This window comes from Aotus nancymaae, unplaced genomic scaffold, assembly GCF_030222135.1.
Source record: "Aotus nancymaae isolate 86718 unplaced genomic scaffold, 86718_ANA_hifiasm-v0.15.2.pri h1tg000007l, whole genome shotgun sequence".
Classification (NCBI taxonomy): Eukaryota; Metazoa; Chordata; class Mammalia; order Primates; family Aotidae; genus Aotus; species Aotus nancymaae.
The window spans coordinates 2,702,494-2,717,900 of NW_026988418.1; the positions used below are offsets into that span (position 1 = coordinate 2,702,494).

General features: G+C 40.6%; 1 protein-coding gene across 15 annotated transcripts in view; it reads left to right on the forward strand.

Moving 5' to 3' along the window:
• Window positions 1-15,407, forward strand: part of MACF1 (microtubule actin crosslinking factor 1) — a 329,515-nt gene that overhangs the window by 143,754 nt on the left and 170,354 nt on the right. For all 15 annotated transcript variants that reach the window (XM_064372195.1, XM_064372194.1, XM_064372199.1 and 12 more), the window contains 6 exons: window positions 22-174; window positions 2,248-2,402; window positions 7,235-7,361; window positions 7,909-8,092; window positions 8,479-8,648; window positions 14,750-14,928. In XM_064372195.1, the coding sequence (XP_064228265.1) occupies window positions 22-174; window positions 2,248-2,402; window positions 7,235-7,361; window positions 7,909-8,092; window positions 8,479-8,648; window positions 14,750-14,928 (968 nt within the window). The remainder of the gene's footprint in view (window positions 1-21; window positions 175-2,247; window positions 2,403-7,234; window positions 7,362-7,908; window positions 8,093-8,478; window positions 8,649-14,749; window positions 14,929-15,407) is intronic.

Consider the following 15,407-nt stretch of genomic DNA (forward strand, 5'->3'; position numbering starts at 1 on the left):
GTTTTTCTTCTCATTTTGTAGGATGAAAAGGAACAGCTTATACAGTCCAAGAGTTCTGTCGCCAGTCTTGTTGGGAGATCAAAAACCATTGTGCAGCTAAAACCACGCAGTCCAGACCATGTGTTAAAGAGCACCATTTCTGTTAAGGCCATCTGTGACTATCGGCAGATCGAGGTGAGGAGGTGGAAAGAGTACCGCTGGGCTGCAGAGGGAAGGGTTATGATGATAAGGAAAGATAAAATTTTAGAGTTTTAAGAATTAGAATTTAGCCAGGCATGGTGGCTCATGCCTGTAATCCCAGCACTGTGGGAGGCTGAGGTGGGTGGATCACAAGGTTAGGAGTTCAAGACCAGCCTGGCCAACATGGTGAAACCCCATTTCTACTAAAAATACAAAAAAAAGTTAGCCTGGCATGGTGGCAGACACCTGTAATCCCAGCTACTCAGGAGGCTGAGGCAGGAGAATTGCTTGAACCCAGGAGGCAGAGGTTGCAAAAAAAAAAAAGAACTGAAAGCTTCAACCCTATAATCTTGACCTGCTCCCTTGGCATTGTTATCTACTCAGTTGCCTAAGTGTTGACAGAGATAGTACTTTGTAGCACCTGGGAGATATCCTTGACTCCCCCACTCCTTTTATCCTCCACAGTTGGTAAGACCATCAAGTTTGTACTAATTTGTAAATAGCTCTGCTACTACCACCCTAATAGCATAAGAGGCTGGGTATGATGACTCATGCCTGTAATCCCAGCACTTTGGAGGAGGAGCATGGATCACTTGAGCTCAGGATTCAAGGCCAGCTTGGGCAACATGGTGAACCCACATCTCTACAAAAATTAGCCAGGTGCAGTGATGTGCAGCTGTAGTCCCAGCTACTCAGAAGGTTGAGCCAGGAAAATCACTTGAGCCCAGGAGGTGGAAGTTGCAGTGAGCCAAGATCACACCATTCGCGCACTAGCCTGGGTGACAGGAGTGAAACCCTGTCCAAAAAAAAAGCATAAATTTCTTTCACTTGAATTATTGTATCAGCCTCCTCAATTTAGTGCACAAAGGATCCTGCCACCAGCCTGTTCTTTTTTTTTTTTTTTTCCATTTAAATAACAATCCTCTGCTTAAGTCATTAATTACTCATTGCTCTTGGGAAAAAGCCTAAACTCCTTAATGTGGCTTTAAAATCCTGAGTAATCTGTCTTTACCTCTCTAGCCATGACTGGGTCATATCCTTTACATTATTCCCTGGTAAATTGCATTTGTCACACAGTTTTATAACTACATATATCACCAGAATATGTGAAAATACCATGTTTATCTGCTTACCACAGTACTTTTAATTAATTAATTAATTTGTGACAGAGTCTCACTCTGTGGCCCAGGCTGGAGTGCAGTGGCACTATCATGGCTCACTGCAGCCGTGACCTCCCTGGACTCAGGTGATGCTCCCACCTCAGCCTCCCGAGTAGCTGGGACTACAGGCATGCACTACTATACCTGCCTAATTTTTGTATTTTTTGTAGAGATGAGGTTTTGCTATGTGGCTTAGGCTGGTCTCGAACTCCTGGACTCAAGTGACCTGCTTACCTTAGCCTTCTGAAGTCCTGGGATTATAGGTGTGAGCTGCTGTGCCTGGCCAATTCTACTGTTTTAATCTCCAGTGTCGTAGCACATAGTAGACACTGAAGAAATATGTGTTATACAAAAGAATTAATGAATTAAAAAATGGAAAAAATTAAAATTAAAAAATGGGACTGTTCTTTTGTGTGTCTTGATATTTCTGCTTATAAGTTAGGAATAATACTCTTGATCACTTGTCTCTCAAGAGAAAGACTTGATAATTCCAAAATGCTTAAACATTTTCAGGGGTTTGAGTGGGATGATAGGAAGGGAAAATCATAAAAGCAATGTTTTGATTATTCATATTCCATTAATTTTTACTCTAGTAGATTTCTGTGCTGAATTTGCTCTTGAGTCTTTGTAGTCTCTTTATAACTTTCATATACTGAGTTACTTGGCATGTAACAGGCATTTAATACACATTGGTTTCCTTGATTTATTTGGCATCACAATTTTTTCTGTGTTGTATATTTATACCTATTATCTTTTGGCAAAATCAGAAGCCCTCACTAAGTGATAGCAGAACTTTTCTTAAGCAGATTTTTTTCTTAAGGATTTGATAGCCTTGGAATGAGGCACCAGGTTAATGATGGGTTGTTGGTTTACCCATTAGCAATAACTGGTAAATTTATCTCTTCAGATTACTATTTGCAAGAATGATGAATGTGTGCTAGAAGATAATTCTCAGCGGACCAAATGGAAAGTGATCAGCCCCACAGGGAATGAGGCAATGGTGCCATCAGTCTGCTTCCTCATTCCCCCACCCAATAAGGATGCCATTGAGATGGCCAGCAGGTAACTTGGCTCAGCTGCCACTGGTACAGCCACCTCTGCTGTTGGCCTCAGTGAACTGATGGAGAGATAAGTGTGCCTTCGTGATCTTCTTGAACACAGTTGTATAGTTCCTCCTGGGAGAGACTTCTCATTGGAGATATCAAGTCTCCTACTGCCAGCCACATAGTAGATCTTCAGTAAATACTTTTGTTCAGTTAGAGTATGTTCAGTGATCTCTTATAGATAGTTTACTCTCCCAAGATTGATTTTTTTACCAGCCTGGCCAACATGGTAAAACCCGTCTCTACTAAAAATACAAAAATTAGCAGAACGTAGTGGCACATGCCTATAGTCCTAGCTACTTAGGAGGTTGAGGCATGAGAATCACTTGAACCCAGGAGGTGGAGGTTGTCGTCAGCTGAGATCACACCGCTGCACTCCAGCTGCCTGGGCGACAGAGTGAGACTCGATCTCAAAAAAAAAAAGAAGATTGTGTTGGGCGCAGTGGCTCAATGCCTGTAATCCCAGCACTTTGGGAGGCCATGCAGGCGGATCACTTGAGATCAGGAGTTCAAGACCAGCTTGGCCAACATGGTGAAATCCTATCTCTACTAAAAATACAAAAAAAAAATTAGCTGGGCATAATGGCATGTACCTATAATCCCAGCTACTCAGGAGGCTGAGGCAGGAGAATTGCTTGAACCTGGGAGGCAGAGGTTGCAGTGAGCCAAGCTGAGATCGTGCCACTGCACTCCAGCCTTGGTGACAGAGGGAGACTCCATTTCCAAAAAAAAGAAGATTGATTTGTTTTTTTAATGGCAGCTTATTTTCTTTAATTTTTATTAAACTAATATATAGGCTGGGCACCATGGCTCTTGCTTGTGATTCCAGCACTTTGAGAGTCTGAGGCTGTTGGATTACTTGAGGTCAGGAGTTCAAGACCAGCCTGAGTAACATGTTGAAACTCCATCTCTACTAAAAGTACAAAAAATTAGCTTTGCATGGTGGTGCACAACTGTGGTCCCAGCTACTATGGAGACTGAGGCAGAAGAATTGCTTGAACCCAGGGGTGGAGGTTGCAGTGAGATGAGATCACAACACTGCACTCCAGCCTGGGCAACAGAGTGAGACTCTGTCTCCCCCAACCCCAAAAAAAAATAGACACACACACACACACACACACACACACACACACTTGAGAAAGTTGAGTTATACTACAAAGTTTATTATAATAAAAATTAGCTATCACCTCTCTTGTCCCAAAGTTCCACTTTCCAGAGTCAACTGTTTTCAGCTGTTTTAGTAGATTTTGCTGGGTTATCAATCTACATTTCCAAATGTAATTTTTTTCCTGCTATTTCTTTGTTTGTTTTCAACTTCAGAAATTATCTCTTAACTTTTTACTCTAGGAAATTAGCATTTAGCTTTCTGTATTTACATACATGCATATACTTCTTTCATCTTTCAAATGTAGTTATGTCACAGTTTGTGTTTAAGTTGATATTTTTTGTTTTATTAGTACATGCATTGTTTAAAGCTGAGCCACATTGTACTCTAGGGGACTATTGTGAGGCGACTGTGCCTTACCTCCCTGAACTCATCCTCTGCCACTCTCCTTGCTTGTACTTAGCTGCAGTTACTCTGGTCTTTTCTCTGTTTCTCAAACACTGACAGCATATTCTTCCCTCAGGGCCTTTCCACTTCCTGCCTGCTTCTGATATTTACATGATTCACTCCCTCACTTCATTCAGTTTATCTTAGAACCCTCATGGACCACTATACCCACTCACTGCATGCCACTCTGTGTCTTCTTTACTCATTTTATTTTTCTTCAGAACTCTTAATATTGCCTAACAGATTATATATTTGTTTATCCTCTCCTGTTAGAGATTTTTGTCCATTTTATTTACCGCTATATCTTTAGCACCTAGATCCATTCCTAGCACATAGTAGGTATTCAATAAATGATTGTTGAAAGTATGAATGAGTAGGTGAGTGAATATATTTATGAATAAATTATTTAGTTTTTGTTTGTTTGTTTGTTTGAGATGGAGTCTCCCTCTCTCTCCCAGGCTGGAGTGCAGAGGTGCAATCTGAGGTCACTGATACCTCTGCCTCTCGGATTCAAGTGATTCTCCTGCCTCAGCCTCCCGAATAGCTGGGATTACAGGCATGCACCACCATGCCTGGCTGATTTTGTATTTTTAGTAGAGACGGTTTCTCCATGTTGGTCAGACTGGTCTTGAACTCCTGACCTCAGGTGATTCACCTGCCTCAGCCTCCCAAAGTGCTGGGATTACAGGAGCGAGCCACCGGGCCCGGCCTTATTTACTTTTTTATATCATTTTTGTTTCCTTGGAGTGGGTAATTGTTTTGTTCTTTAGTTTGCTTAGTTGTCCCCAAACTCTCCTACATTACTGTAAAAGGCTTCCCAATATGGCCAAACACCACAGGGAATTTTCATTTTTCTTTTGGAATCATTTATTCTGGATCATTCTATCTTTTTTATTTTTTAAGTCTGGACCAGTTCTGTAGGCCTGATTCAGTACTGCGTCTGTGTTATTACACTCTGTGGAGACACTTCACCTCTCTTCTGTGCTGGACCCACTAATTCCTAGATTCCAAGTCTTATTTATTAGTGTATTTCCTGGTTTGGTGGATTATACTCTCCAGTGCCCTAAAGACTGCATAGGAGGTAAATTTTTTGACACCTCTTATCTCTGAAAATGTCTGTCGTCTTCCTTCTCTAACTGGCAAGATAATTTTTTTTGGAAATTATTATTATTATTTTTGAGATGGAGTCTCGCTGTGTTGCCTAAGCTGGAGTGGAGTGCACAATTTTAGCACACCCTAACCCTGTCTCCCAACCTGAGATGATCCAACCACCTCGGCCTCCCAAAGTGCTGAGATTACAGGCGTGAGCCACTGCCTCCAGCCTAATTTTTGTATTTTTAGTAGAAACAGGGTTTCACCATGTTGGCCAGACTGGTCTCAAACTTCTGACCTCAAGTAGTCTGCCCACCTCGACCTTCCAAAATGCTGGGATTACAGGGGTGAGCCACCATGCCCAGCCTGGAAATTATTTGTACTCTGAACTTTGAAACCATTGCTCTATTGCTTTCTAGCTTTCAGGATTTTTTGTTTAGATATATAGTGCCATTTTCATTCTTTCTCTCTTTTTTTTTAGGTTTACATATATTAAAACTCACCTTTTGTCATGAGCAGTACTATTGGTTTTGACAAAGGCTTAGAATTGTTTATCCTTTACCTCTATCGTAATATGAAACAGTTTGATACTTTTACCTTTTTGTAAGAAATCTTTATTTCTCTGGAAGTGTTTAAACGCTTCTCTTTGTCTCTAATCTTTGAAAGGAATGCTGTACCTTTGAGTGTTTTTGCATTTATTATGCTAATGCATACAAACTAGAAACTCATCTTTCAAGTCTGGGGAAGTTTTTTCTTGAATAGGTTCTTTAATTATTTATTCTCCTTTTTTTTTTCAGTTCTTGCTTTTAAAAACTCCCATTTGTTGAGTGTTGAACCTCCTGAACTGATGTTCTTATGTTCTCTTATTTTCTAGTCTTTTGTTTGTTTGTTTGTTTTGCATCTTTATATTTTTATTCTTCTTTGGGATTTCCTGAACTTTGAATTTCAACTCTACTGAAATTTTAATGGGGCTTTTGGAGAGAAGGAAGATTAAACTTATGGGTTTAATGCCTCTTATTTAACTGATGTCCTGGCTTCTAATTTTCCATCCTGTTCTTTATATCTTATATTTTTTTCTTAAATTGAAGAAATTCAAGGTAACATGGTAGGTGTATAAGAAAGAGTATGTCTATGTATTTGTGTGTTTGTAAGACTTCTTGAAATCAAGATTGAACTAGACATGAGATGCTTGGGAAAAATATCTCAAACCCTTCATACTGCAGTTTTCTTTTATATGCCAGGTAAATTTCTTAAGCTGCTATTAAGTTCTCAACATTTTAGCATTTTTGTAAATATTTGGAACACAGCAAATCAGTTTTTAATCATTGATATAATTATTTTTCAACAATTCTGAATGGGATGTTGTTTATACCTTTCTCTATTATTTGCTCTCTTTGGTTATTTCTTCTCTCTGACTTTTAGTCATCATATTATACGCAGGTAACATTTATGAGATTACTAAATATGTGCTAACATAATATGCATAATACTATAGCAAATCCAAATTGAAGATCTCAATTAATAAATGTAGTTTAGTCCAGGCATGGTGGCTCACACTTGTAATCCCAGCACTTTGGGAGGCTGAGGTGGGTGGATCATGAGGTCAGGAGTTCGAGACCAGCCTGGCCAACATGGTGAAACCCCATCTCTATTAAAAATACAAAAAATTAGCCAGGCATGGTGGCACAGGCCTGTAATCCCAGCTACTTGGGAGGCTAAGGCAGGAGAATCGCTTCAACCTGGGAGGTGGAGGTTGCAGTGAGCCGAGATTACGCCATTGCACTCCAGCCTGGGCAACAGGGTGAGACTCCGTCTCAAAAAAAAAATGTAGTTTAGTTTTTGTTGTTGTTGTTGTTGTTTTAATAGAGATGAGGTCTTACTATGTCGCCCAGGCTGGTCTTGAACTCCTGGGCTCAAGTAGTCCTCCTACCTTGGCCTTCAAAAGTTCTGGAATTACAGGAGTGAACCACCACGCCCAGCCTCAATTTATTTAGTTCTAAAAATTCCTGGGATGTTAGTATTTGTCTTGTTGCCTTTCTCTGCTTAGCATAGGCTCAGTTCTGCTAAGGCAATCACATTTTTCCTTAGAAGGTCTCTAATATGGAGTTCAAGTCTTACAAAGGTAATAGGTTCTGTGTTATTTCTAGGGTCGAACAGTCTTATCAGAAGGTGATGGCCCTTTGGCACCAGCTACATGTTAACACCAAAAGCCTTATTTCTTGGAACTATCTTCGTAAAGACCTTGACCTTGTACAGACCTGGAACCTAGAGAAGGTAATTGTGAAAACTTTACTGCAGGCTTGCATTCTGTTGGCAAGATTTTTTTAAAGGAGCTTTTTTCATTACTGTGATTCGTTTTTCCACCCAAATGGAGTAAAGTGGACTCAGGTATACTATTTTAGAGTTAGAGACCTGAGGTTCTTAGAAACTAGAAGTAGCAATTTCAATGGTAAAGGAAATTCCTAATTAGAATAAGTAACATCTTTGGTCTTCTTAGCAACAGGAGAAGGTTGCAGACTTTTTCTCACTCTGTAAGACAAGCATGTCTTTTGCATACGAATATATAGTAGGTGAATACTTGTGAACAACTATTAAGAGTTATGTCCAGTGGGGCATGTTGGGTGCTTCTGGGGTGCTGGTAATGTTCTGCTTCTTAACCTGAATACTCATTAAATGGAGGAATTCAAATTATAAAAGTCAACATGTTTATAAATATGGTTTGTGCACTGTTTTGTATATATGTTACTTCAGTAAAATAGAGGAAAAGAGAAAGTATTATATTTTTATTCTGTTGCAATTTCTTCTGACTTTTTCTTTCTAGCTTAGATCCTCAGCACCAGGGGAGTGCCATCAGATTATGAAGAACCTTCAGGGCCACTTTGAAGACTTTCTGCAGGATAGCCGTGACTCTGTGCTGTTCTCAGTGGCTGATCGCTTGCGCTTGGAAGAGGAGGTGGAAGCTTGTAAAGCCCGCTTCCAGCACCTGATGAAGTCCATGGAGAATGGTGTGTGCACTGGGAAGAGGGAAAGAGAATAGTGGAATGAGAGCCTTGAAGGGGTTGCCATGAGACCCTTCATATAAATGAGAAAGTAGCATCACCATCTTTTTCCATTGAGTTGCTAAGACCTTGAGATAGAGAAAAACTTGTAGATGAATTCTCAAAATCAGATCATGGAAGGAGAGGTCTGTTGATATTTCAGTTGTTCATGTTTTCTTGTGGCTGTAACATGTTTAGACTCTCAAAGATTAGTATACAATATGTGAAATTTAGGATCAGGTAGGATCAGGCAGAAGATTCCCTAAATAAAGCCTTGTTTTTATCAGTAGGCTATCAGGTCTGCTTATCTCTGATGTCTAGCTTACTGGTCTTTTGCGTTTGTTCATTCACAGAGGATAAAGAGGAGACTGTGGCCAAGATGTACATTTCAGAGTTGAAGAATATCCGGCTACGCCTGGAGGAGTATGAACAGAGGGTGATCAAACGAATTCAGTCTCTAGCGAGCTCTAGGACTGACAAAGATGCCCGGCAGGACAATGCATTAAGGATTGCAGAGCAAGAGGTAAGCCCTAAGAGCAATGTGGGTGCTGGTTGTGGAGTGAATGCTTTCAGAGTTAATTGGATGGCAAAAGAGTAAGGAACCTGGTCAGGCGTGGTAGCTCCTGCCTCTAATCCCAGCATTTTGGGAGGCCAAGGCGGGTGGATCATTTGAGGTCAGGAGTTTAAGAACAGCCTGTTCAACATGGTGAAACCCCATCTCTACTAAAACTACAAAAATTAGCCGGGTGTGGTGGCGGGTGCCTGTAATCCCAGCTACTCAGGAAGCTGAGGCCAGAGAATCGCTTCAACCTGGGAGGCGGAGGTTGAGGTGAGCTGAGATCATGCTGTTGCAGTCCAGTCTGGGTGAGAGAGTGAGACTCTGTGTCAAAACAAACAAACAAACCAACAGAAAAAGAGTATGGAACCTAAGAAATGAGGCAATAGACTCGACAGTCCTCAGGATCTCCTCCCTGCAGTCTATAAATGTCTTTTACCTATGGAGAAGTGTGATTTCAGCTCCATGTGTATTGCTGAATGTTGATTAGTTTCCCACAGAGTTGAGAAGGCAAACAGACTAGTAAATTGTTCTAAGCAGTGTATTTGGGCTATGTATTTTGAAACTGCTTAGTGGAGATGCCACTCTTGCTTCTATCCCTGTGTTACTTTCAATGACTTGGTTACCTTCTGTCATATAACCAATAAATAAAAGGAACGACTCTTATTTTAATACAGGCTCTGATATATGCTCTCTTCAGTTTACTTGTAAAATGGAAATGATAATGCACGTTATAGGGTTATTTTGAAAATTAAATGGTAAAGTACATCCAGTGAGCTTCCTGAAAAAGTAAAATACTATACAAATGTAGGGTAGTATTCTTAAAATAAAAGCAGCAAATATTTATTGCTTTTTTAAGTCTCCTGAGGCATACAAAGAAAAGTAAGCCAAGGTCCTTGTTTTTTGGCTTACAGTGTAGTAAAAGAAGAATAAAAGGTTGAAGTTAGAATCAGAGACTTCAGTATAAGATATAAGAGATGTCATAAATAGTGACTAGTGTATTTCAAGCAAAGATTGCTGTAGGAATTTAGAGTATTTCTAATTACAATGGTATGAGAGAACTCTATGAAGGCTATTAAATTTGATCTGGGAGCTTAAAGGGGATGGAAAAGAATGGCAAATGAAGAGGAGTGATTTTTCTAACTTTACTTTTTCTCCCCAAACCTGAAGAGAAGGGTGAGAGGGTAAGTATGATTTTTTACTGGCGGAGAAGGAGTAATGTGAGGCATATCATATAAGCCTGGAATTCTCATGTGGAAGCTTTTTACTTTTTTATAGGGTGATACAAAATCTATTTATCCTTGAGAAATAGAACACACTAAGAAATAAAAGTCAACTGGATACTTGAGGCTGAGGTGGGACAATTGTTTGAATCCAAGAGTTTGAGGCTTCAGTGAGCTATAACAGCACCACTGCACTCCAGCCTGAGTGAAAGAGTGAGACCCCATCTCAAGATACATATATACATACATACATCTAAAAATACCTTTTCCTTTTTTTTTGAGAGCAGAGTTTCACTCATGTTGCCCAGGCTGGAGTGCAATGGCACAATCTTGGCTCACCACAACCTCTGCCTCCTGGGTTCAAGCGATTCTCCTGCCTCAGCCTCCTGAGTAGCTGGGACTACAGGCATGTGCCACCACACCCAGCTTATTTTTGTATTTTTAGTAGAGACGGGTATCACCATATTGGCCAAGCTGGTCTCGAACTCCTAACCTTGTGATCCACCTGCCTCGGCCTCCCAAAGTGCTGGGATTACAGGTGTGAGCCACCACACCCAGCCCCTCTTCCTTTTTAAAACTTTATTTTGAAATAATTTCGGATAGAAAAGTTTTATTCTCTTATACCTTTCACCTAGAGCCCCCACATGTTAACATTTTTGTACATTTGCTTTATCATTTTATTTTATATATTATACATCATAATATCCTTTTTTATATTGAGAGTAAGTTTCAGACATGATGCTCCTTTATTCTTAAATACTTCAGTGTACATCTTCATAAAACAAGGACAGCCTCTTACATAACCATGAAACAATGATTAGCATCAGGAAATTAACGTTGATATTGGTCAGGCATGGTGGCTCATGTCTGTAATCCTAGCACTCTGGGAGGCTGATGTGGGCAGACTACTTGAGCCCAGGAGCTCGAGACCAGCCTGGCCAACATGGCAAAACCCTATCTCCACTAAAAATACAAAAACTAGCCAGGCTTCGTGGCACAAGCCTGTAATCCTGGCTATTCAAGTGGCTGAGGTATGAGAGTCGCTTGAAACTGGGAGGTAGAGGTTGCAGTGAGCCAAGATCACAACACTGCACTCCAGCCTGGGCGGCAGAGGAAACCTCTGTCTCAAAAACAAACAAACAAATATTAATGTAATACTGTTATCCAAGCTCACACCTCATTAAAATTTCATCAGTTGACCAAATAATGCCCTTTATATCCTCCTAACCTCCATCCCTGGCAACCCCAAGAAGGCTGGTCTAAGATTCAGTCCAGGATTACATATTGCATTTGGTGGCTATGTATCTTCTGATTTCTTTAACTTGAGACAATTTCTCAACTTTCCAGCATCTTTCATGACCTTAACATTTTTTATGAGTGCAGGCCATTTATTTTGTAGAATAAATGTAGAATATTTTGTTCTTCTGTTTGTGGTTATCTGAGGCTTCTTCCTGCTTAGTGTTAGGTCTTACAAATTTGGCAGGAATTCTGCAGAAGTGATACTGTGTCCTTGGTACCTTAGTGTATCATATAAGTAGGGATGTGACATCGATTTGTCCCATTACTGGGGATGTTAATTTTGATCTCTGGTTGCTATTTTCCCTTTGTTATTACTAAGTATCTCATGGGGAGATACTCGATACTATGTAAATAGCCTATTTTTTTTTTTTTTTTGAGACAGAGTCTTCCTCTGTTGCCAGGCTGGAGTGCAGTGATGTGATCTCGGCTCCCTGCAACTTCTGCCTCCCGGTTCAAGTGATTCCCCTGCCTCAGCCTCCCACGTAGCTGGGATTACAGGCACGTGCCACAGCGCCTGGTTAACTTTTTGTATTTTAGTAGAGACAGGGTTTCACCATGTTGGCCAGGATGGTCTCGATCTCCTTACCTCGTGATCTGCCCGCCTTAGCCTCCCAAAGTGCTGGGATTACAGGTGTGAGCCACCGCGCCCAGCGGTAAATATCCTATTTTTCATCAAATTTTCACCAACTAGTTTTAGCATCCATTGTTAATTCTTAACTGAATCAATTATTAGTATCATAGTTGCCAAAAGTTGCTTTTCTAATTCTGTCATTCTCCACATTAAAAAAATTTACATTCTATGGAAAAGGAAAAACCAACCTTCTTTCTTTTTCTATAGTTCGTCTTCCCTCCCTCCCTCCCTTTTTTCTTCCCTCCCTCCCTCCCTTTTTTCTTCCCTCCTTCCCTTGCTTTCTTCTTTCATTATTTATTTATGTCAATATATACTCACAGATTTATTCAGTGGTATGTAATTTGTTACTGTCACTGTTTTTATTATTTTGATGCTCAAAATGTTCCAAAGTTAGCAAATGGAAGCCCTTTCAAGCTAGGGCTTTTTTTTGTCCTTTTAACATGTCCCCATCATTTTTTGAGTTCTTTTTCTCCTTTTTTTTTTTTTTTTAGACGGAGTCTCGCTCTGTCGCCCAGGCTGGAGTGCAATGACGTGATCTTGGCTCACCGCAACCTCCACCTCCTGGGTTCAAGCAATTCTCCTGCCTCACCCTCCTGAGTAGCTGGGACTACAGGCTCATGCCACCACACGCAGCTAATTTTTTTTGTATTTTTAGTAGAGACGGAGTTTCACTGTGTTAGCCAGGATGGTCTCGAGCTCCTGACCTCGTGATCCACCCACCTTGGCCTCCCAAAGTGCTGGGATTACACACGTGAGCCACCGTGCCTGGTCTCTCTCTCTCTCTCTCTCTCTCTCTCTCTCTCTCTCTCTCTCTCTTTTTAAATAGAGATGAGGTCTCACTATATTACCCAGGCTGATCTCCAACTCCTGGCTTCCAGCAGTCCTCCTGTCTCAGCCTCTCAAAGTGCTGGGATTACAGGCATGGGCTACTATGTCCAACCAAATTCTTTCTCTCTGACAAACTTCCAGCTTCATCTTGCTCTTTCCAGTCTCAATCCTGGAAATCAGCTGTTTCTCCAAGGAGATCTGATTCTTTTGGGCAGAGCATATTATTTAGAAACTAAGATCTGGGTGCCAAATGTACTCATCATTGTTGGGGTATCGTTGTTTATAGGCCCACTTAGCAGTCAAGAGTTAGAAAACACAGGCCGAGCTCAGTGGCTCACGCCTGTAGTCCTAGCACTTTGGGAGGCCAAGGCAGATGGATCACCTGAGATCGGGAGTTCGAGACCAACCTGACCAACATGATAAAACCTCTTCTCTACAAATAATACAAAAATTATCTGGGCGTGGTGGCGGCACATGCCTGTAATCCCAGCTACTCCAGAAACTGAGGCAGGAGCATCACTTGAACCCAGGAGGCGGAGGTTGCAGTGAACCCAGAGCATCCCATTGCACTCCAGCCTAGGCAACAAGAGTGAAACTCCATCTTCAAAAAAAAAAAAAAAAAAAGGGCCAGGCGCGGTGATCACGCCTGTAATCCTAGCTCTTTGGGAGGCCAAGGTGGGTAGATCACCTGAGGTCAGGAGTTCAAGACCAGCCTGGCCATCATGGTGAAACCTCATCTTAAAAAAAAAAAAAGACAGAAAAAAACAAAACATATATATGCACATACACACACGTTACATATATACACATAAACATGTATGTGAGTTTATAGCTATATAGGTCAATATATTTATTGATACATGTCTCTCTCAATTTCTCTTTCTCTGTCTCTCATCTGTCTCTCTCTCACACACACACACACACACCCCCATGAATTCATATGTATTTGTCTTTATCCAGTTCCCAACCCATAGCACAGGGCTTATTCTAGCCTCTTTCCATATTTTTAACCCCCTTTCCCAAGACTGAAAAACCGCTTTACATTATTGAGAATATATTTACTTACTGTTCAGTCCTAGCATTTACAGATAGTAGTTTCGGAATTGTTAACTCACTGCAGTAAACAAACCTACAAAACTAGAGTTCAACATTTATTTATAGTTCCTATGTCTTTAGCCTAAAGGTATATGTATAGTTTGAATACTGTGTTCAAAAATTACTTGTGTGTTCTTACCCCTTCTTTCCCTTCAGTGCGATTATGTTATTTATCTGAAATACAGTTAGGCTTAACTGTATTTGTGTTCCATTTGAAATCCACCCCTCAACTTTCCTTATTTATTTATTGGAATGTAAAACATTAACATGGTTCTAAAAGTTAAATCTACACAAAAAGAAGTGTATTCCCCTCTAGCTAGTCCTTTTGTCCCATTTGCTTCCTTTGATCCTTTCATTTCCGTTCTTTTTTTTTTTTTTTGAGACAGAGTTTCGCTCGTTACCCAGGCTGGAGTGCAATGGCGCGATCTCGGCTCACCGCATCCTCCGCCTCCTGGGTTCAGGCAATCCTCCTGCCTCAGCCTCCCAAGTAGCTGGGATTACAGGCACGCGCCACCATGCCCAGCTAATTTTTTGTATTTTTAGTAGAGACGGGGTTTCACCATGTTGATCAGGATGGTCTCAATCTCTTGACCTCGTGATCCACCCACCTCGGCCTCCCAATCATTTCCATTCTTATCATCTCATTAGTTTCTGTTTATCCTTTCTGTCTGTCTCTTTGCACAAACATATATTCATATATTTTCTCATTTTCCCTTCTTTTATATACAAAATATAACATGCTATACTCTATTGACTTAGCTTTTTCTACTTAAAAATATGTCCTGAAACCACTGAATTCCCAGAAATCTTTCTCATTTCATTTATAGCTGCATAATCCTCCGTTGTATGGCTGTTTCATAGTTTATTCAACCAGCCTCCTATATATGGGCATTTAGATGGTTTCCAGTATTTAGCTATTAAAAATGAGGACTTCTTTCTACATTTTTTGTTCAATCCTGTCTCCCTCTTTATATATGTCTTGTTCCTGGCAGCACACCCAGGAGGATTTACAGCAACTGAGGTCAGACTTGGATGCAGTTTCTATGAAGTGTGGCAGCTTTCTCCATCAGTCTCCATCTAGTTCAAGTGTCCCAACTCTGCGCTCAGAACTGAATCTGCTGGTGGAGAAGATGGACCATGTCTATGGTCTCTCCACTGTCTATCTGAATAAGTGAGTGAGCTGAGATTTTGGGTCCAAAGGCGATATTTTCCACTGGAATAAGAAAGAGAAAGGCTTAGAGTGTTTCATGAATAATACAGAGAGATTATAGATCTTGAAGAGTGTTCAAGACAGTACTTGAAGAGTACGCTGATAATGAGAGGTCTTGGCTTTAGTTCCTAGTAACATGAAATAGGTTCATTTGGGCTGCAATGAAGAAAATGCCAGTGATATGGATGGGGAGTTAATTCGCAGTGTTAGGACTATGACTTACCTCACTTCTGTTTGATTAAATATTTCTGAAAATAATACTTAATGACAGGAAGAGAAAGGATGAGAAACTAAAGAATGAAAAGAAAAGTTTTTAGTTAAACTAGATATTAGACGTTGAAGTTCTTCCCGTTCTTCCCTCTCTCCACCCATCTATACCCATGACCTTGAAGAGTAGCACATCTTAAACTCTTCATAGTATAAAGTGGATTTCTGGCTTC